Source organism: Mustela nivalis (assembly GCF_964662115.1).
Source record: "Mustela nivalis genome assembly, chromosome: 19".
NCBI lineage: Eukaryota > Metazoa > Chordata > Mammalia > Carnivora > Mustelidae > Mustela > Mustela nivalis.
The window spans coordinates 22,086,922-22,107,996 of record NC_139038.1 but is presented as its reverse complement, the minus strand read 5'-3'; the positions used below and the strand labels follow the sequence as shown (position 1 = coordinate 22,107,996).

The following is a 21,075-nucleotide window of genomic DNA, read 5'->3' as shown; positions in this document are numbered from 1 at the left end:
TCAAAGAGAAGATCACCTTCACAAAGGGGATCTGTGAGCACAGAGTGTCTTGAAAAAGGTTTGACGGGGAGTGGACTTCAGCCCGACAAGAATGAGATTCCTTGTGGCTAGCAGGAGGAAGAAAGGCGCGGAAAGATCTCAAGGGTCTCCGAACGCTGGCAAGGTTGTGATGTTCATCCAGGCAAAGAGACCCGTCTCCTCTCTTGCTGTGACTCAAGGCTCTAGAATATGCTCGGCAAAAAGGAGAAACTCAAATGCTGTTGAACGAACAAGTGAATGACTGGGAGAGGGAGTGAATGGATTCTGGAGGAGTCTGGACCCTGGATGCAGGGAAAGGAAGCCACACTTAACAGCGGTCTCCTACACACCCCGTCCCAGCCACTTCTTGTCACTTGGCAACACAGCGATCTAGGACTATCTCCCCCACCAGGCTATGAGCTCCCTGAGGATGGAGACTAGATCTCATTGGTCATTGGACCCGAACTGGTACTGAGGCCCTCCATGAATGAATGAATGAATGAACACCTATGCCTACTGAGCCCTTCTCACCTTTCTGCCCTATAACATGCTATCTTCCTCATCACCCTGGAAACACCTAATCCCTCCAACCCAACCCCACACGTCCCACCTCACCCCTCTGTGCACAGCACACACTCTCTGCTCTTCTGGTCAAGTCCTGCCATATTGGTTTTAGACGACAGTTACCCAAGTGGAATATCAAGGGGAAGGGCCCCCTTATATTCTCCTTATACTCTTTTCCCATTGTTTGGGTCGCCATGACAGCAAAACCTACTCTACCCGGAAATAGTCCTTTAAATGACGAGAGTCTTCTGTGACCCTTCAGCATCCATTTCCTTTCTCCAAAGAGTGCTTTCGGAACCTCTTTAGAAGCTGGGGTACAGGCAGATGTGACCTCAGCTTTTCTCAACAGCCTGTCGAGAACCGATGCCTATTTGGTGCACTTCTTCTTTTGATGTAAGAATGGCAGATCTTGGGAAGGATTAAAATATCACAATATTGGGAGGACCTAAGTCTTCCGGGAGATGCTTCTGTCTAAGAAGGGTTCTGTAGAGCACAATACCATGGTGAGAACACTGGACAGGAGTACGGAAGAGCAAGATTTAAACAAACAAACAAACTGTTCTCTCTGCTTTTCTTTCCAAACAGCCCCGATTTTCGTGAGATACAATTATGGATACAAATACAGACATGGTTAAGGCTTTGCAGATGGCCGTAACGTAGGTGGGAATGTAAATAATGGGATAACAGTTGTTAGGTCAATCGAGAGATACTGAATTGAAAGGGGGTTCATATGTGTAGGGGCATGGGCTTTATGAACTCTAGGAGCACTGTACAGCTTTCCTGTGGGCTTCTGACCTTACACGGCCTGCTCCCACGATACCGCTCGGCACCACGAGGTCCGTGTGGTTTCCTATGACTCTACAAGTCCTGCTGCTCTGGGTCTTTTCTGCACACCCAGGGAACTGCTGTGGTCACGCCTCCAAAGAGTGGGTCCCAGTCTCCGTAATATTTGCTGTTTATCTGGGACTCGGCCCTTAAGAGTTTTTTAAGGTCTCCTCCCCTAGAAGAATAAGCATGTGAAAGGGGTTATCTGCTGAACTCCAACTCCTCACTTCAGGAAGCGCTGATTAGGGGGTCATCTGGCAAGTCCCGGTATCCGTCAGGACCCTCTAGTGTGTTATCATTCAAACATACATCCACTGACGCCACACATATTTAGGGACATCCGTCACACGAGGTGCTGGGCAGAGTGTGAGCCAAAGCAGACGCTGTGTCGTTGTCAAGGAGCTTCGAGTCCAGTGGGATAGAGGGACATAATCCACCCAGCTTAGGACCGTCACTGACACAAGCTCAAGTTCAGATACCATGAGCGTCTAGAAGGGGGGGACGCTTGGGGAAGCTTCTCTGATGGTAAAGGCAAGCTGAAGCCTGCAAGGAGAAGAATGACCCATGGGAGGAAGACAAGAGGGCAAAGGTAAACACTGCACAGGAAAGGAACAGAAAGGTGCAGCAGCACAATGGTGGGGGGGGCAGCCCGGACAGGACGAAGGGTTAAAAGAAAATCTGGAGGGAGAGACAGAGAATCAAGAATGAGGTTGCCACATTAGGTTTATCTGTTCTGAGGGCAATGAGAACCCACTGATGGGTTTTTAAAAGAGGGGGAGCTGACTGGATTTCTATGCCGATCTTGACTTGCGAGATCCCTGGCAGTAGATATAAAGCCTGGATTTCAGGAGCCAAGAGAGATGAGGAAACCTTCGGATCTTCCAGAAGCAGCTGTAACTTGCTTCTGGAGATGATGGGATCTTCTTCCAAGAGCAAGAGAACAGTCAGAGCAAATGGCACAGCGTCCTGGGCTGGGGAGTGGAAAGTCCGAACACCGAGCGTGCATCTACGGTCTGGAGGGAGTCAGGTGATCTGACCTAGCATTGCCAGGGAGGGCTCTGTCCTCTCCGGTCCATCTGTCTGGGATCAAGCAGGAGGGCCTGGAGTCCCAACCACGACACCAGAAGCTGCTTGGGAGACTGGAAGGACATCCAGGCGCGCCACACTGGCCCCACGCCCCCACCCCCCAGCTGCTGTGAATGTTGGCAGTCAAGGGCTCACGGCTGCCCCTGTGTCCAGACAGTCGCCCTGGTCTACACGGAAGCCACCTAGCCTGGGAGGTAACCCCACCTTCCCACCTCCCACCCCAGCAGCCTACAGCCAAGACCGACTGTCCACTAAGCTCAGGCTGCTGACAAAACATGAGAGACTAGGTGACTTCAACAACAGGCATTTATGTCTCAGAGTTCTGGAAGCTGGGAAGTCCCATATCGGGTTCCCAGCAAGAACCCTCTTCCTGGCTTCTAGACAGCCGTCTTCCTACTGTGCCCCCATATGGTGCAGAGAGGGAAATCTATTTCTCTTCCTCTTCTTATAAAGCCACTCATCTCACCAGAGAACCTCACCCGCAGGACTTCAGCAACCCCTAATGACCTCAGGAACGCCCCATCTCCAAACACCATCCCACTGGGTTAGAGCTTCAAGCACGAATGCTTGGGGTGGTGGGGAGGGAGAGACCTAGCGCTGTCCCGGGCACTGACCGACCCTGCGAGGCCAATCCCTGCAGGAGGGAGGACCAGGCTGAAGCTTGTCTTTAGGAAGACTGTTCTCTCGCTTAGCTTTCTTTGTTCTGCCCCGACTCCTCTTCCCCCACGAGCAGCCCCAATAAATCACTTGAATGAAAATCTCCATCTTGGCTCTATTTTTAGAGAACTGCAGTCAGAGCCCCAGGTTCCTGAATCGTCAGGCAGGCAACAAGAGTACCCCCAGCACTGACTGCACCGGGCACGGGGAAGGGGCCACGGCGGGCCACCGTGACCTGCCATCGTGAGATCCCGGTGCTCACCCCCCGTGCCACATGTGACACCAGGCAGGTTATCCAGCCTCGCTGAATCTTGTCCTCCTCCATAGGACAGCAGCAACACTGCCTCTCCACTGAATGGCCCAGGATCAAAGTGCTTGGAAAACCACAACTATGAAAACCTTGGTAGGTAATTCATCAATGCTCTCAGAACTCTGACGTGCACATATTCGACCCCTAATGCCAAGGGAGCCCCAACCCACCTCCTTGTTATGGGCTGAATTGTGCCCCCCCCCACCAGAGAAGATATAGCCATGTCCCAACCCCAGTACCTGGGAGTGTGACCTTATTTGGAAATGAGAGCTTTCCGAATGCGACTAAGTTAAGATGAGGTCATACTAGATTAGAGAAGCTCTAATCCAATGACTGGTGTCCTTATAAGAAGACGAAAGTTGGACACAGAGACACACAGGGAAGAATGCCATGTGATGATGAAGGCAGAGACCAGGCTCCACAAGCCAAGGAACACCAAAGAAGAAGAAACTTCTCAGAGCATTCCAGAGCAAACCAACTCAGCCGACACTTTCATGCCCGACTCCTAGCCTCCGGAAGAGTCACAGAATAAATTCCTGCTGTTTCAAGCTGCCCAGTTTGTGGCATTTCGGTACCTCAGCCTGGGAGATTATACGCCCCCGGTTCATAGGCACATAGCGGATTGCCAGAGAATCATCTGCTTGAGATCAAGATATGCCCAAGCAGATCTGTGCATAAAGGGGAAGACCCTGACCTTGAATTTGAAGAGAGAGGCTGTGTTGTACCACATCAGAAAAAAAGGCTCCCCAAAAAATGCACATAAGAGGTAACCTAGCTAAACCACAAAGGAAATAAATAAGGTGTGGGGGGGGGGGGCGGCAGAGACCAAGCTAAAAAGTAACCTAGTATATCATACCAGGGAGTCTAACAGACCCAGGTGATGAAGTGTGTGGCTTTCCAAGCCTATTTCCTGATAAGTAGAAAGATAATGCTACAACCTAGCACCCTGCTAAGTTGCTCAAAAAATTTAACCAAGATACGGCTCGTAAGTGCTTTGCACAGTGATGGGCACATTTTCAAAGAACTCTGGTGTTAGCTACGGCTTTGTTATTGTTTTGTTACTAACGGTGTGAGTTCTTAGAAACCTAACCTCCCTGGGCCTTAGCATTTCCATTCATAAATCGAGCATAACACACATTTCACAAGGTCGTCGTGAGGATGAAAGAGATGATATGGAAGGCTTTTCGACGGAGCTATAATTGGCAATAGGACTGTGCGTGTTCACATACGACGTGTTGATTGGGCACATTTATGTTGTGATTGGATTCCTGCACAGCGTCAGCCAACACCTCTATCTTATCACATGATATTGATTGATTGATTGATTGATTGGAACAACGGATAGACTTCAATGGCATTATACTAAGTAAGGTCCTGTATAGGATGGGTGAGTTCCATTCAATGTCTGCGGCCACCTGCGACAGACCTGAGCCAGTACAGTTCCCAGAGAAGGACACTAGAGGGCAGCAGGGTCTCATTTTTGTCCCATCCCGGCACCAGGAAGCTAAGACAGCCCTAGGAAAACCCTCTTCTCTCCAGAACCAGTGACTGCCTGCTTCTCCCTGGAGGACCCCCAAACATCCCCATGGGAAGAAGTCAGCCCCTTGCCTTTCTTTTGGGGGGGAAAAGCAATTTAACGGAATGCACATTTCCCAAGAGCCCACTGGGTATCACGAACCCCAACGTGAAACAAGGGTTGTATTTTACAGGGCTATTGTTGGGAGTTTCACGCGGTGTACGTGAAGCCCCTCCCTGCACAGGGCTGAACACATCAGAGATGCCGAACCAATCCGGGGCCTCAAAAGTAGACCAAGTTTTGCAAAATCAATCCCTTTTGTGATCAGTTTCCTGAGTTACCAAGTCATAAAACCTTGCTTAGACGGACTCGTTATGAAGTCTATAGTTGGTGTCACAAGCATTTGAGCAGAGAATTCCTCCGAAGTTTTAGTCCTGTTCTTGTCTGGTTCAGTGTGGGGTTTACGGTAGCTTTTATGGCTGAGTATTTACCAATCCAGCAAAGCCAGGTTTCTATTTTGCTGGGGCTTCACATGCCAGAGCCAAGTAGTTCTAGAATGCTCCATTCCAAGAGCCACACATGCCCTGCTCCTGTCTTCCCATAGACCCCCTGTACCCCTCCCACTGGCTGTATTATCCGTCTTTCTTATTATTAAGACACTTCAGGAGTGCAAAAAGTATAGGGAATCATAGAACAGGGACCCACGTCGCCACTGTCAGGTTTAAGAAAAAAAATTATTTCAAATAAACAGAAAACCCCCAGGGATGCACAAGGCACCGCCCCCGCCCCCCCCCCTTCCTGCCCAAGTGGTCACAATCTGGAATTTGGTGTTTGTCACCAAGGCTATTCTCCCCACTGGGAAAGTCCGCGGAAGCCCCAAGCATTCCTTCTAGGTTTTCTTAACAAAAGAAATAGAACTGCACACTCCACACCCCGAGCAAGAGTAGGAAAGGGAGAGGCAGAGGTGGAGTAGGGCCTTTCTGAGCTCCAGCCGGCGCAGGTGCCTGCAGCCAGGAGAGGCTGTGATGGGGCAGGGGGGCGTTGGGAGGCAGGGTCACGCAGTCCCCTCCCCGCCCCCCTGCCCCGCCCTGCCCATCCCTCCAGCAGTTTCCCCTCCCCCAACGCACAGATCGGACCCGCGGAGTCGGCGCCGGATCCCCAGCGCCACCTACCGACGACGATGAGGACTTCCCTCTCGATGTGGGCCTGGATGTAGATGCGGCCGCGACGCTCCGTGTGGTCTGTGCCGCACAGGCTGGGGACGTTCATCACGCAGCGTTTGTGCACGTTCATCATGCAGGCTGCGAGGGCAGGGAGGGGCACGGCTCAGGCTGGGCCCCTCCGGCCTGGTGTCCTTCGAAAGGCTCTTCCCACCCCTTCCCACCCCAACCCACCCCCAGGCCCGGACGGACAGAGGAGGTGGGACTTTGTCCGTCCTCCCTGAAGCCTCAGGGTTCAGCCTGAGTCCGCCCCCAGCCTACCCGAATGGCTCTGAAGCCAGCAGCACCCCCTTTAATGGTGGTGGTGGGGGCGGGGGTGCTCATTACTCAGCAACAGACAACCCGCAGGCCAGCCCGGCCGGAGCTTGGGAGAACGTGCTGTGGACCTGGACCCCCCAAACCACGAGGAAGCAGCCCGGTCACCAGAGGCCGCCGCTGAGCAAATGTACTTACTGTCACATTTCATCCCCTGGTGGATGAGTCCGTACAGCAGTGACCCACAGTGGTCACAAAACGTGGGGCTGGAGTACGTGTGGATCTTAAACTTGTGTTTGCTCCGGGGGTCCTAAGACCAAGAGAAACAAACAAAAGAGGCCAGTGTCAGCATGGCCAGTCAAAGGCTGGAGTATCCAAGTAACACTCTGCTTGGAGTATCCCTGGAGAACTCAGCCAGAACTGAAGCCGCCCCAGCACTCCTCACCCCTGTTGGGACCATCACTGGGGGGCGCGGCACCAGATATGCATTTGGGAAATAGTGCTTGAATGAGCGAATGACTCTGACAGCAGCTGGCTCCCACGGCAACCCCAGCCAGTTCCCTGTGCCACCCGTCCTCCACCTGAGAGCCCAACCTCCTGACTCCGGCCTGCAGCTCCAGAGACAGCCGCTAAACAGGTCCCCTTGTTCCTATGTTTTCCCCCTTATCCTCTGAGCATGCCTCTGGAGGGCTCTGGAGTGAACTAAAACCTGAGTCTGAGCATAAAACCTCCCTGCTTAAAGGCCATTTTCTAGTACCTCATCCCCTACACACCGGAGTTCAAAGTCCAATGAATAGTCTGCAGGTTGTGGCAGAGCTTCCTGGTTTTTCCAACAAAACCCATTCTTTCCTTTAATAATAGAACCCTTGAGTTTAAGCGAAGAGTGTGGCCACCCAGTTAGGGACTACATTTCCCAGCCTCCCTTGCAGTTTGATGTGGCCATGTGATGAAGCTCTGACCAAAGGGATGGGTGTGCTTCAGGGTTCTTGCCTTTAAAAGTGTCCAAGCCTCTCTGGCCCCAAACGCCTTGGACCCAAACCTGGAGACCTATGCTGAAAGGACAGAACTACACTACTAGTCTCGGACTTCATCCCTTTGGGCAGACACCTGAGAGAAAACCTACTTTCTGATTGCCTCAGTCCCTATATCTGGGGGCTATTTGTTATAGCAGCTTATCTGGTTCCCTAACAAACATGCCCTTCATAACCTGGCAGTATAGTACAGAGGTTCAAGGTACAGACTTTGGAGCATAATCTGGGTTCTTCTCAGCTGTATGACTTCGGGCACGTTACTTAATCTCTTTGTGCTTCAGTGTCCTTGTCTATAAAATGGAGGTAATGGGTGTGCTGGGTGGCTCAGTGGTTCAGCGTCTGCCTTCAGCTCAGGTCATGAACCCAGGGTCCTCAGATCGAGCCCCGTGTCAGGCTCCTTGCTCGGTGGGGAGTCTGCTTCTCTCTCTACCCCTCCTTGCTGCTTGTGCTCTCATTCTCTTTCATGCTCTCTCTTTCAAACAAATAAATAAAATCTTTTAAAATGATAATAAAATAAAATAAAGGTAATGGCAATGCTACAAGCTTATTAGCTCACTGGGAATAAATGGATTCATCTGTGTAGAGATCATAGAACCACCTGGCAGCCCATAAGTGGTATAAGCTCTTGCATTATTATTACACCTCCCTTATAACCTCAGCTATGTCTCCCCCAACACACACTCTGTTCTCAGGACACAGGACTCATTCATGCCCCCCAAACATGCCCCTCTGGCTCTGCATGTTATCTTTCTTGCTCAAGAGTTTCTCTTCCATCACTGGCCTAACTTCAGAGCTCCTTCCTCTCCTTCCCAAAGCCATCCCAAGGGCTTATCCTCAGATTAGTATAGTGGTGAGTATCCCCACCTGTCCCAAAGCCAGCCTGAAAGTTGCTTTCTCTGTGCAGCAATGTGCAGCAGAGCCTGGAGAGCAGGGACCTGGGATTCCCACCCAGGGCTGATCTGACACAACGGTCTGTGCTATGTGCTACCCGCCTCTTCCCTCCTTCGTTCAGCTCATCGTGTGTCTACTTGAACCTGATGTTCTAGTAACAGAAAATAAACAAGTGAAAATAAATACACACAATAAGTAGATATTACGTTATGTGCTATTAAAGTGTTGAGTGTCTTTTCCTGAAATGTTCTATATATAAACTGTACTGAATTTTACTGTATGTAAAAAAAAAAAGAAAAGGTGAATTTCCCCCTGCATGAAAACAATAACTCAGTGTAAGCCTGGCTAAAAAAAAAAAAAAAAAAAAAAATCTTCCATCCTTGAAGGCTCTGGGGGCGCTCACCTTAGAGCTGAGGAGTGCCTCCAACCCTCCTCCAAGGAAATACCTGTTTATGACCGGTGTTGGCCTGGAGGGGGAGTTCAGGGCGAGGTAGGAGAGCAGATCTGGTTGGTCAGATTCCAAGGCACTGACTGGCCCCGCCTCAATGGGTGCGGCTTGCACCCGTGCGTAAAGGCGCACCTGCCTTATTTCTCTTTCTCTCCGGTAGCTCTCTCGCTCCCGGGAGGCTGCTGGCTTCAGATCCCACGGTCCAGCCCTGAATGTGTTGGGATGAGTGGCCTGGGTCACCTCAGCCCCAAACCCTGTGGCCACTTCTCTTTCTCTCCTTGGCTTTTGTGCTCTCTTCTAGTTCCCTGATAAGTGGACCCTGGAGTATAGCCAAGAATTTGTTTTGATTATGGTTTACATTTCCTTAGGCGTACCTAGTATAGAAAAAGGGAGTCTCCGAGGGACTCATGAGCGCGACCTGGAGATTTGGGACAAAATCCCGACTAATAATAAATGGCCTCTTTGCTGGGTTTCCTTTCTTCCCCATACACATTTTCTTGGAATATTTCTGGGAGAAGGATTTGAGCATTTCTGACTAGATATTACCAAGAACCTTCTCTGCCGCATCCTGTCTCTTCAACAAGAGGAGATGCCGGGTGGCACAAAGAATGGGAAGGTAAGGGGCGCCTGGGTGGCTCAGTGGGTTAAAGCCGCTGCCTTTGGCTCAGGTCATGATCCCAGGGTCCTGAGATTGAGCCCCACATTGGGCTCTCTGCTCAGCAGGGAGCCTGCTTCCCTTCCTCTCTCTCTACCTGCCTCTCTGCCTACTTGTGATCTCTGTCAAATAAATAAATAAATAATCTTAAAAAAAAAAAAAAAAAAGAAAGAAAGAAAGAAAGAGAAGGTAAATGAAACATTTCCTGAGAGCTGCCCAGTGTATGCTGGGTGTCTCTCGGGCACTTTCTCCGGTCCTCATGATCTTTCATTTGGAAGGTGTTATTCGTTCCCATCTTAGTGACAGTGAAATGGGCCCAGACTAGAGAAACAGAGATTTTCCCCCAGGTCACCCAGCTGGCCCACTGCTAAGCTGGGATTCCCAGCCGGCTCTGCCCGGCTCTGAATCTGGGACGCACCAAGCTTCTCTCCCTTCTCTCCTCCCTCCCCAACTTCATTAACGTGCTTCTGTTCCAGCCCAGCTGCAGTGGCACTTCCTTCCTTCCTGCACTCATTCCTGCACCCAGCAAATGTTTACTGAGAACCAGGGTCTTTCTAGGCACGGGGATTCGAGTGTGCGCGGAGAGCCAGAAGGCTTGCTCTCACTGAATTCACATTCTAATGGCAGAGAGAAACAAACCAAGAAACCCCACCAATATCCTGCCCTCCTAGATCTTCTCCATGGTTGCATTTAAACCACTGGGTTGGGATTACATGTGTTAATTTCATCTCTCTGACGCTCAGTTACAAGCAACATAAGGGAATTTTGCTCCGGGCATATACTGTACTTGGCATATAGAAGGTGCTCAATAAATGAGCGAGAGTTAGTATTTATTAAGCATTTACTCACACAGGAACTATCTCTCAGGGATTTACCAGGCAGGCATTAACTCATTTCATCCTTATAACATCCCTAGGAAGCATGTACTTTACTACACCCATCTCACAGATGAGGACCGAGGGCCGCAGGGACTTGCCCCCAGCTCCCCAGCCTCAGCAAGCCCAGCAGTTCGCACAGTGGCTAGCACGCATGGAGAGGTTGGAGTTGCGGTGGCAGCTGGGGGCTGTTGTCATTGCTGCTAACCACTGAAAGCCCCTGAGCCATGCATGTGCTGTTCTAGAAAATGACTTGGAGAGCCCTGTGCAAGGCGGATTAGAGCCAGACAGGAGAAAGGGAGGCCAACTGAGCACGTTGCAGGGGAAAGTTTGCTGCTGGTTTATTTAGAAGCTGTTGCAGATCCCTCCAACCTTGCCCCCCACCACCCCGGCCCAGGCTTTCAGGAGGGTTCAAATTGTACCAGCACCCCTACCCCAACACACACACACCCATTCCTCAGACCCCCCAGACCAATCAGGTCATCCTCTGCACTTCTACCCTCCTCCCTCCGGCTACCTGGGAGAACTTGGGATAAAGCCACAGTCCCACAGCAGGGGGCCCCATGACTCCAGGATCCTCAAGGAGAATCTTAAAGGGCGCCTGCTCATGCCCAGTGCCCAGCCTATGAGATGGGTGGGTTTGTGCTTCGAGGCGGCCCGCTCTCCCGGACACAGAGGACTGCTGGAGAGGTAGGCGCTTGGCTCAAATGACTCACATGTTTAGTGAATGGGACACCAGCAGGCAGCTCCAGGGCTGGTGTGGCCCTTTTTTACAGTGGGCTCCAAGGAACACAGAGGAACAAAGACAACAGGCCACACGCCCCGAGGGACGGAGCTCCTGGTTCCAGTCCCGCTGGGGCTTGGCATCCACTGACTCTTCCTGTGCCCTTTGTGTCCCCTGTGTCCTTGGAGCTGATGCCCTTCCAAGTGGGCATCGGTACCTGCAACGGTGGATGGGAGACAAGATATTTCTAATCACTTGGGCTCAGGTACAGCTCCCTGACCAGTCAGAAGGAACAGCAGGTTTAGCTCTGCTGGGAGTTAACTCTGTGGTTGCCAGATCATGGCAGGGGGGAGGGGGAGCGGAACAGGGGAGTGGGGAGCAAGGAGCTGGCAAGGTAAGAAGTAGGTAAATGGTGGAAAGAGGAGGTTCAGAAAGCCTGGGGCTATTTATCAATCAGCCTTTCAATATTTCCAGTATTTCAGTATTACCAGAACTGATACAGCAGTGTTGGTACATCCAGGTTAAATATCAGCCTGGACTTTAACCAAAAGACATCCCCTTCCCAGCCTTGGAGGCTGTGGCCACTGACCAGCTCTGGGATGAGCCCAGGGAGCCATGAAGCTTCGGAGTCGGAAGTGTCCCCCGCGTCCCAGGCCGCACAGACTGGGTCTCCTCTAGTCTGTCTATCGCCCAGCCCCATCCCTGGCCTAGGTCCTCCTTGATGCTCAAGAGGTTGCAATCTGGAGGCCAGGGGCCATTGTCAACTTTGCAAACACGCTGTATTTGCTCCATATGGTGCTTCTTAAAAGTTTAAGTTAATTCACTATGTTTAAAAAAAAAAAAAATCACAGAATGTCAGATAAAAATTTATACTTCTGGCTCCTTTGAAAAATCACAAGTTACAGCAACACTGGACATATGTCCCTGTGGGCTGAGCAGTGGTCACCCCCTGCAGAGAGGGACAAGACTTGTCTTCTGCAGTCCCTGCCACTCCCTGCTGTCTCACACCACGCTTCCTTTTCCCCTCCCCACCGGGTCCCTGTAGGAATGTGGGTTTATGACCCCGCTCAGACCCCCAACCCTCTCTCCCTCTGGTCCACCAGCTGAGAACTTACACGTGAACACAGCCCCTAACCTCCTGAATGAGTTCATTTGGCTCAGGGTCAAATGCATTCAGAAAGAGGTCTGAAGCTACAGTGTCCCCACCCCAGGATCAGCCCTTGATTTCCAGAGTCCTCGGGTCATCTCCTCCACCCTGGGAATCAGGCTTCCACAAGATCCTGGCATGATTCCTCTCCCCAGTAGTTCTCACAGTCAAGGTTCCATCATGCCTTCTGCTGGGTGAGCCTGGATTTCTAAGTTTCCTTCCACTTCGGATCCTGCTCCCACAGATTGCTCAATCACAAGAACAAAATAATAATGAACTATCGGACTGCGACTGCCACCATCGAACATGGACTGTCCCCCAAGTATTGTGTTAAGTGTCCTGTATCACATCATGGAGTCTCTGCCATGGCCAAGGAGTGGGGGGAGAGTTATTAGTACCCTGGTATTTCAGATGAGCCAACTGAGGCTTGAGAGGTAATGTATTCAAGGTCTCAAAGCAAGAAAATGGGAGAGCCAGGATTGAAATCCAAGTCTGCCAGGGAGCTGAGTGGGGACCCCGGCATGTCACCTGGCTGCCTACCTGCTCATCGGCCTTGCCACAGGGTCTCCCACCTGACGGGGGAGTGGGGGGTCTACAGACAATGGCAACCTTCATCTCACACAAGCACAGCACCATCTAGGAACGGGCTGCTGGGGGGATCCCTACCGCCACCCCCAAGCCAGAATCTTCACCCCAAATACCCAACCTCCAGGCCCAAAGGATGGGCAGCTCCCTGCTCAGCGCCACTGCCTTGTCACCTGACTCCAGGCGCAAGCAGCTGAGGAGGAAGGAAGCACAGGTCAGAAACCAAAAGCAAGAAAAAAATATCTTTAAACATCTCAGTCACAGCCCAAAATAGCCTTTCTCGGTCTGAATGGGCTGTGTGGCTTTGTTCACAGGTGGGCTGAAATTTGGCTGCGCTGAGGCAAAGCTGCAGGAAATCGGGAAGCTGGATTGAAGCACGGAGGCCGAAAAAACGCACACCAACATCAGTCAGAGGAGGAATAAAAGCAACCTGGAAATGTGGACTGTGTCATCCCTGGAATTTACAGGCCACAAAAGCCCCTGAAGGCACATTTCCCAGGAGGCAGAAGGGCCAGGTGAAATGGAAGATCCCAGTTGGAAACACCGTCAGAACACAGGGAAGTTAGAAACAGGGGCTCTGGGGTTGACTGTGTGACCTCAGGCAACTGCCTTAACCTCTCTGAGTCGCTGGTGCCATGTGCCTTTCATGGCCTGGCTTCATGGATTGGCTCCCAGCACAACCCCCAACAACAAGAAGTACAAGCTCTTTATTTCATTACTCCCATGAGAACAAATCATCGGAGTGACACCTCCCAAACTTCGGTCTTGAGCTGTCATAATTCTGCATGCCCACATACTACCTATGATGTGTACGTGCCATTTTTCTTCAACTCGCATGTCCTTTACATAAATAAAACTATTTTAAAATGAAACCCTGTCAGAGTGGGAACTCGTGGGATCAATGTGCAAATTATGTTTTTTTCTAATACACCTTAAAGTGAAAGAGCCAACTCCTAAAATAAAATTTTACAACAGCCCCCCCCCCCAGTCGTCTCCGTTGAGAAGCTGGGGGAGACACAGATACACATCTCCCTGGTGGGCCGGCCGATCGCTATTTGGCACTATCTGTGAAAAGTACAAATGTTTCTTCCCCGGTGACCCACTTGTCCCACTCTGGGAATTTATCCTGGAGATCAACCTGCACACACAGGAAAAAAAATACACATACAGGTTGCTTACTGCAGCGCTATTTATAACAGCCAAAATATGTTAAATAAACCAAGTGTCCTAGGAAGGAAGCTGCTTAAATAAATCATAGAATAGCTACGCGGTGGCATACTGCTCAGGTAGGTATATGGACGAACGAGTCTTCTGCACTAATATGGAGAAATCTTAAGGGCATATTTTTAAGTCAAACTGAAAAAAACAACCACCACCACCAGCAAGGTACAGAAGTGTCTATAGTGCATGTTCTCTTTTGTGTGAGAAGGTGGCTCCGGGTTAGAAAGTAACTATATTCTACAGTACCCATACCCACGTAGAGGAACTCTGGATGGATACACTGTAAGAGAAGCTAAGAGAAGTGTTTATGGACGGAGGCAGGAGGAAACAGGTTGAATAGGGAGCAGGACTTCTCTGCACAGATCTTTGCATAGTTCTGATGGAAAGTAGAATATTTCAGGGTTTCTCCACAAGGGGAAAAAAAATCTCACAGCAGGTACCACCACGTGCACAATGGATGGCCCGGGGCATACCCCAAAGGGTAAACAAAATATCAAAGCTTCCCAAGAGACAAAGAAGCAGGGAAGCCAGGACCAAGGTTTGGGAAGCGTGAAGCGGGTCATGTGAGAAGCTGTAATTACACACGTGGGCCCCGCCATTGAAACTGTAATTTGGTGAAGATCTCTGATATGGAGAGCGCCTGGGTAGCTCAGTGGGTTAAAGCCTCTGCCTTTGGCTCAGGTCATGATCCCAGGGTGCTGGGATTCTGTCCCCCATCGGGCTGTCTGCTCAGCAGGGAGCCTGATTCCCTGTCTCTCTTCTGCCTGCCTCTCTGCCTACTTGTGATCTGTCAAATAAATTAAATCTTAAAAAATAAATAAATAAATCTCTGATAATGTTCCTGGAGAAGGAAGTCAATCAAGCTGATAAGTCAATCGAGCTGATAACGCTGTGCAAAGGTTGGAGCCAGGTTGAGTTGGATAGGCCACGCCTTCTTCCAGGCTCCGCCCCTTTGCAAATAAGTAATGGATTGGAAGGCCTTGCTTCGGTTGTGTAAACTTGGGGAGAATTTTGAATAGGATTTCCTGCATTAAAAGATTTGGGGGAAAAAAAAGGATTTCCTGAATTAAGACGGGCACTGGAGTCCATGTCAATATTAGGGGTTAATTAACAGTCCCCTTCAAACCTAACGCCCAGACTCTGGAATTGATTAGATTTTTGATGCTGGGGCCAGTTCTTGAACCCTTTTAAGTGTTCACTCGCCTTTTGTCTGAAAGTGGGATAATAATATCTAATTCCTAAGTTGATGAGAGTTCAGTGAATGAATGTATGGAAACTGCCTAGTAGTCCCTGGAAATAAACATTTAATACATGCTCACCGTTCCCATTCATTCTCTGCCCATACCCTTTGTCTGTATTTAAATTCAAGCTTCTTTCTAAATGATTCGCAGCGCATTTCCTATATAATGATTAAGCATATGAATCATTCACCTAAGATACAGGCAGTAAATATTTTCTCAGTTCTTCATTTGCCTTTTAATTTTGTTGTTCTTTTTTCAACATATAATACGGCAAGTGTGTGTGTGTGTATTTAAAGTGCCAATTTTTCCATTTTCCTTTACAGTCTGTGTCTCTGCTGTTATATTTAGAAAGTCCTTCCCAGGATTTTCTTCAACATCTTACAGTTTCACTTTCTGCCTGCGCTGAAATCCGTACTTCCTTGGAATTCATCTTAGCAGGAGCCTCTGAGGAAAGACCTTCATTTTTTTTTTTCTTAATGTGTAACCAGTTGTAACGTATGGGATGTATCTTCTCCCTGCTGACTTGAAATGCCTCTTTTATCATATCATCTCATCGATCTTTTGTTCACTTTTAAATTTTCTCTTATGTTCCACTGATGTCTCTCTAGCCCCACCTCGGTTCCCTGTTACTTTAATACGTCCTAGTTTTGTATCTGAGCATCTGAAAACATGCACTTTATACACACCCACTCCTACTCCCAGCATGACTGTCCGCTTTGAAAATGTTCGTGGTGATTCTCACCCACATTGATTTCCAGCTTGTCCTGGAAAGGCCGGTCTTGGCCAACCCTACTTACTGTCCTTCCAGAAAATCGCCTACGTACATCATCAATCAGCCCAGTGGACAGGAGAGCGTCTGACCTCAGACTTCCAGCCAATGCTGAGTGAACCAAGGTCTGGTCAGTGGCGTGCAGTTTATAAAGGAAGAACCAGGCTAATCAGAAATTGAAGGAGAAACAGTGTAGCGTTGGGAGCTGGAGCTGAGCAAAGGGAGTGGGTGGGCGAGGTAGGTGATGTCAATTCAGGGTTAGCAGGGGACAGATGAGCGGAGGGGACGGGGAAGAATTTACAAGTATTCGAGTCCTTTATGTCCTTCCAGAAAACTTGCTTTTTCTAAACTTTTCTTCATTGCCACTAATGTTAAGCTGGTCTTCTTTCCCACGGTTTACATGTTATTTCAACAAATCTCAATTCATTAGCTACGTCAGTGGTTCCTAACCTGATGAGGCCATTCTCCGCAGCAGGCACGTGAACCTCTCGCAGGGAGGTATTTCCAGGCCTCCGGGTGAGACTCACAGCAGTGGGAAGCCACGATTTTCTGCGAGGTGTTGCATCGCTTAGATTTCCACAGAACCGCAGTGAGCAGCTCAGAACTAGCGAAACTGGCCCAGCTGTCCTGGGGGCAGCCATGGGCTGGACGTGAGTCCCAGCCATGTCCTTCGAGTGGGACATAGAGTCTGCGAGTCCCCACAGTCCCCACTCACTACTCGCTGGCCCAGGAGTCACCCCTGCTGGATCCCAACACCGACTGGGCCAACATCGGGAGACCATATGAAACAGCAGGTGCACATAAGCACTGAGGTTCAGAGAGAAACAGAGACCCACCCTCGGGTAGAAGAGGGTGGCCTCATTCTCACGGCAAACAGGAGTCACCTTCCTTCTTCTGGAAGGCTATGTGCACTTACAAGCCAACTCCAACCCTAAGTGGCTTCAATACCTCAACCGTGCATTGGGCAGGCTGGGTCCCCACTTGGTACCTGAGTCGGCAGAGCATGAGAAGCCCCAACCCTTCCAGCAGGTGCGGGAGTCCATCCTCCATGAAGAGGAGATTTCGTAGGTGTCTGTGTCCTTGGCCATGTTGCTTAAAGGCTCCATACTTCGTGTTAACTCGGGATAACGCTGATATTTATTTTCCGGGGATGGTCATGCGGTGTAAGTTCCCTAAAGCCTTTAAAAGAGTTGCGTGACCTGGGCGCCTGGGTGGCTCAGTGGGTTGAGCCGCTGCCTTCGGCTCAGGTCATGATCTCAGGATCCTGGGATCGAGTCCCGCATCAGGCTCTCTGCTCAGCAGGGAGCCTGCTTCCTCCTCTCTCTCTCTCTGCCTGCTCTCTGCCTACTTGTGATCTCTGTCTGTCAAATAAATAAATAAAAATCTTAAAAAAAAAAAAAGAGTTGTGTGACACACCGCAGGTACTCAGTAAATAATACCAGCTGTTATTATTAATGATTCATTATTGCTGGCCAGGGCATCCCTATGTCGACTGAGTTATAACTTGTCCCAATAAACCCCATAGACATTCCCACCTCTTGAACTTTGATCTGGGTTTCCTACACTGATTTCTTCTACTCAAGCAAGAACCCATTCATTTATTTATCTGTTTATTCACCAGATATTGGTTGAGTGTATCAGGTGCTTGAGAAGCAGAATCGGACATAGGGGCTGCAGCCGTGGGCTCCCAGCCTCATTCCGAGGAAACGAGAAAGAATGACCAAAAAAAAAAAAAGTACATTTCAGACGACAGTAGAGAAGCTCTCATTGCTTCCAGAGTTTCAGTGAGGGGCTCACAGCCAGGCAGACAGGTCTGGGCGACTTCCCTGAGAAGTGAAGTGTGAGCTAGGATCCGAAACCTGGAGAGAACGCCCCTGGCTGGGACTCTGTCTCAGCCCCAGGGGGCACCAACCCACTGCATGGGGTCCCGCTTCAATCCAGGTAGACAGCTGGTGACACCACCCCACAGTCACCTGCCTGACTTCAAGCTCTGCCTCAGCCTCCATTCCCTGTCCCCAGCTCAGATGCCTCAGCCAGCAGACCCCCAGCTCTGGGGAGAGGGAATTTAGTAGAGAGCTCATGTGTCAGACTCCAAAGCTAGAAAATCTGAATTCAATCCCAGCTCTGTTACTTGTCAGCCTTGAGCCAATTACTTATGCTATAGGAGCCTTGCTCTTCCCACCGGTAGAATGGAGTCAAGAGCTTCACGTGGAGAGACACTACATCAGACCCGTATGCCCTACACAGCAAGGCCGCCTGCCTGGCATCGATTCCCAACACAACTTCCCCGCTGTGTGGCTTTGGGCAGGTTACCTAACCTCTCTGTGCTGCAGTGTCCTCGCCTCGGACATGGGAATGATGACAATAGCTCTGCATGCTCACGAAAAGTTAAGGAGTTGACATGTGTAAGAGATTGCTCAGTGAAGACTATGTGTCTGTTGAATCGAATAAGGAATGTTCCCGGCCTTCTAGGTCTGTGAGGATTAATGAAGTCATGATTATGTGTTGTGCTGTAGCACAGTATCATGAAACCATAAACGTTCACTTAAAATGAAAACTCCATCTGTGACCTTGGGCAAGTCACCCCAGGTTCTGGTCTCAGTTCCTCCTTCAGAAAACAGTGGGGCTAATAGGGCATTCCCCAGGGGGCCTTCAGTTCTGACAACCTCATGGTCCAGGCCCTTCAGAGTCTGCCCACCTCTTCCTGGGGAGGTCGCCATGTGATTTCGTTTTTCTGAGCGGACACCCGTCTCTCAGGAACCAACCACACGGCCACAGGTCGCAGCCTCACGGTATGTAAATCCTCCATCAGCCACAGCACGAGCACACACCGCCTTGCCCCTCGCAGTACTTCCTCCCTCACTGGTGTCATCAGTCCACAGAGGGAGAAGCACCCACTCTTCCCTGCTGAGTGAGGGTCGCCCAAAAGCAAGACCAGGACACAGGGGTCACTCAACTTGCAAAGACGCTGTCAGTTTGATTTCTGGATGTGGAGCATGGTGCCCAGCTTCCTGACAGCTCCCTCTGCCCCAGGAGCCCTCAGTGTACCGAAGCCTGCATTTCAGAGGAGCAGAAAGAACCTTCATGCAGAGGGATGTGAGGGAAGCTGTTGAAGCCAATGCCTGCCGGGCCACCATCAGCACCGGCACTCTGGGCCCCACCAGATCCTAGAGATTCTTACCCTAATGAACCTTATCACCAGAAATGAGGATCCTAAACCATTAGGTCCATAGAGACCGGAAGCCAAACTTAGGAAGCTGAGTTCTAGACATGCTGGTCCGCTATTCTTGACCAAGAACATCACCGGGACGCCACTGTACGCCACAGTTATGGAAGCCACGATGTGCCCGCCACGTGCCCACACATGATCCCATGCAGTGATCAAACAGCAGATTCTGAACGCCACCCCCACCCCACCAACAGGGATTCATAGATTCCAGTGGAGGAATAATAATTACAGCTGCGGGGGGTTGGGGCATCAACCACCCAAGCAGTTGAAAATACACATGGGATATCTGACTCTCCCAACAGTCGGTTAGGCTACAAATAGCCTGCTGACCAAAGCCTTATGCATAACCTCCAGAGTTGATTAACCCGTATTCTGTATGTTATCTGTATCATACATTATATTCTTATAATAAAGTAAGCTAGAGAAAAGAAGATATTATAAAAACAACTCACAAGGAAGAGAAACTACATTTATGGTACTGAACCGCAAACAATCATGTGTTAAGTGTTCACCCGGCCCCGTCCCATGTTGTTCAAGGCTCAAAGGTATTAGTATGAGAGTGACAGCTAACATGTGTCAGGCACTGTCCTAAGAACTTTACATATAATTAACACATCTGGCCCTCACTGATCAAGTAAAATAGGCCTATTATTATCCCTATTTCACTGAAGAGGAAACTGAGGCACAGAGACATAAACTCACTGGCCCAAGGTCACACAGCTAGTGATTTGGATGCCGAATCTGGGCTCTTTGTCACCACCATGTAAGTAAATGTAAAGTCACTCTGTGATTGGGACAGCAAGGAGAGGAATGTGGTGTTCTTAGAGTTAAAACTTGGGGTTGAGGGGGGTGCCTGGGTGGCTCAGTGGGTTAAAGCCTCTGACTTTGGCTCAGGTCATAATCCCAGGGTCCTGGGATCGAGCCCCACATCGGGCTCTCTGCTCAGCAGGGAGCCTGCTTCCTCCTCTCTCTCTGCCTGCCTCTCTGCCTACTTGTGATCTCTAACTGTCAAATAAATAAATAAAAACTTCAAAAGAAAAAAAAAAAAAAACTGGGAGGAACTCGACCTGGTCAGGGAGGTCAGGGAGGGCTTCCTTGAGGAGGTGATGCTTGAGCTGTGGTCTGGAAAGTGAGTTTCAAGTTGAGCAAGGTTCTTAACCCTGGATGCACAGTAAAGTCTACTGGGAGGCTCTGAATCAATCAGAGAGTCTGGGATGAACCCAGGCACCAGTACCAGGGTCTACAGCTCCACACACAAATGAGATACAATACCAGAATGGAGCCTCACTGAACTCGGGGGAAGAAGAGAGACAGGAGCCCAGCACAGAGCGCAGCAAATGCAACCACCGAGTGTGGGGGAGCAGGGAGGACCCGAGGTTTCGAAGAGGAAGTTCAGAGGCAAGGCAGGGGGGTACGGTCAGCGAGGGGCTGGAGGGACAAGAGGAAGAGGACCACAGCATCGAGGGCCTCCTGGTAGGGTGACCCTACGATTGCTCTTCCAAAGGAGACTCTGAGAAAAAACAGAGGCACAAATCCTATGGGATTCCAATGCAACCGAACAAGCAGGTCTGTGGATAGGCCAGCAGGGCAAAGGAAGGGAGACGTGTGACCACCGGCTTAGCAGCCTCGCCACACTATCGGCTTTGTCCCAAGACCAGCTGGAAGCCACTGACATGTTTCTGGCAAGGACAATGACAGGACCACATCTGGTTTTTGGGAAAGACGACTCCCCTGCCGTGTGGAGGGGGACAGGCTGGTGGGACAGAGAAGAAGCGGGGACGCAGAGCCAGAGGCTACTGGTCTGGGGG

At 50.2% G+C, this 21,075-nt stretch overlaps 1 protein-coding gene and 1 long non-coding RNA gene across 5 annotated transcripts in view; both read right to left on the bottom strand.

Moving 5' to 3' along the window:
* PRKCB (protein kinase C beta) overlaps positions 1-21,075 on the bottom strand; it is a 322,427-nt gene that overhangs the window by 149,550 nt on the left and 151,802 nt on the right. For all 4 annotated transcript variants that reach the window (XM_082714812.1, XM_082714813.1, XM_082714811.1 and 1 more), the window contains exons 4-5: positions 6,650-6,761; positions 6,149-6,277 (exon numbers count right to left, since the gene is read on the bottom strand). In XM_082714812.1, the coding sequence (XP_082570938.1) occupies positions 6,149-6,277; positions 6,650-6,761 (241 nt within the window). The remainder of the gene's footprint in view (positions 1-6,148; positions 6,278-6,649; positions 6,762-21,075) is intronic.
* On the bottom strand, positions 15,509-19,352 carry LOC309855018. Its single transcript, XR_014306568.1, has 2 exons — positions 17,451-19,352; positions 15,509-17,237 (listed from the first exon to the last, which is right to left on the bottom strand). It is a non-coding gene; the product is annotated as an uncharacterized lncRNA (long non-coding RNA).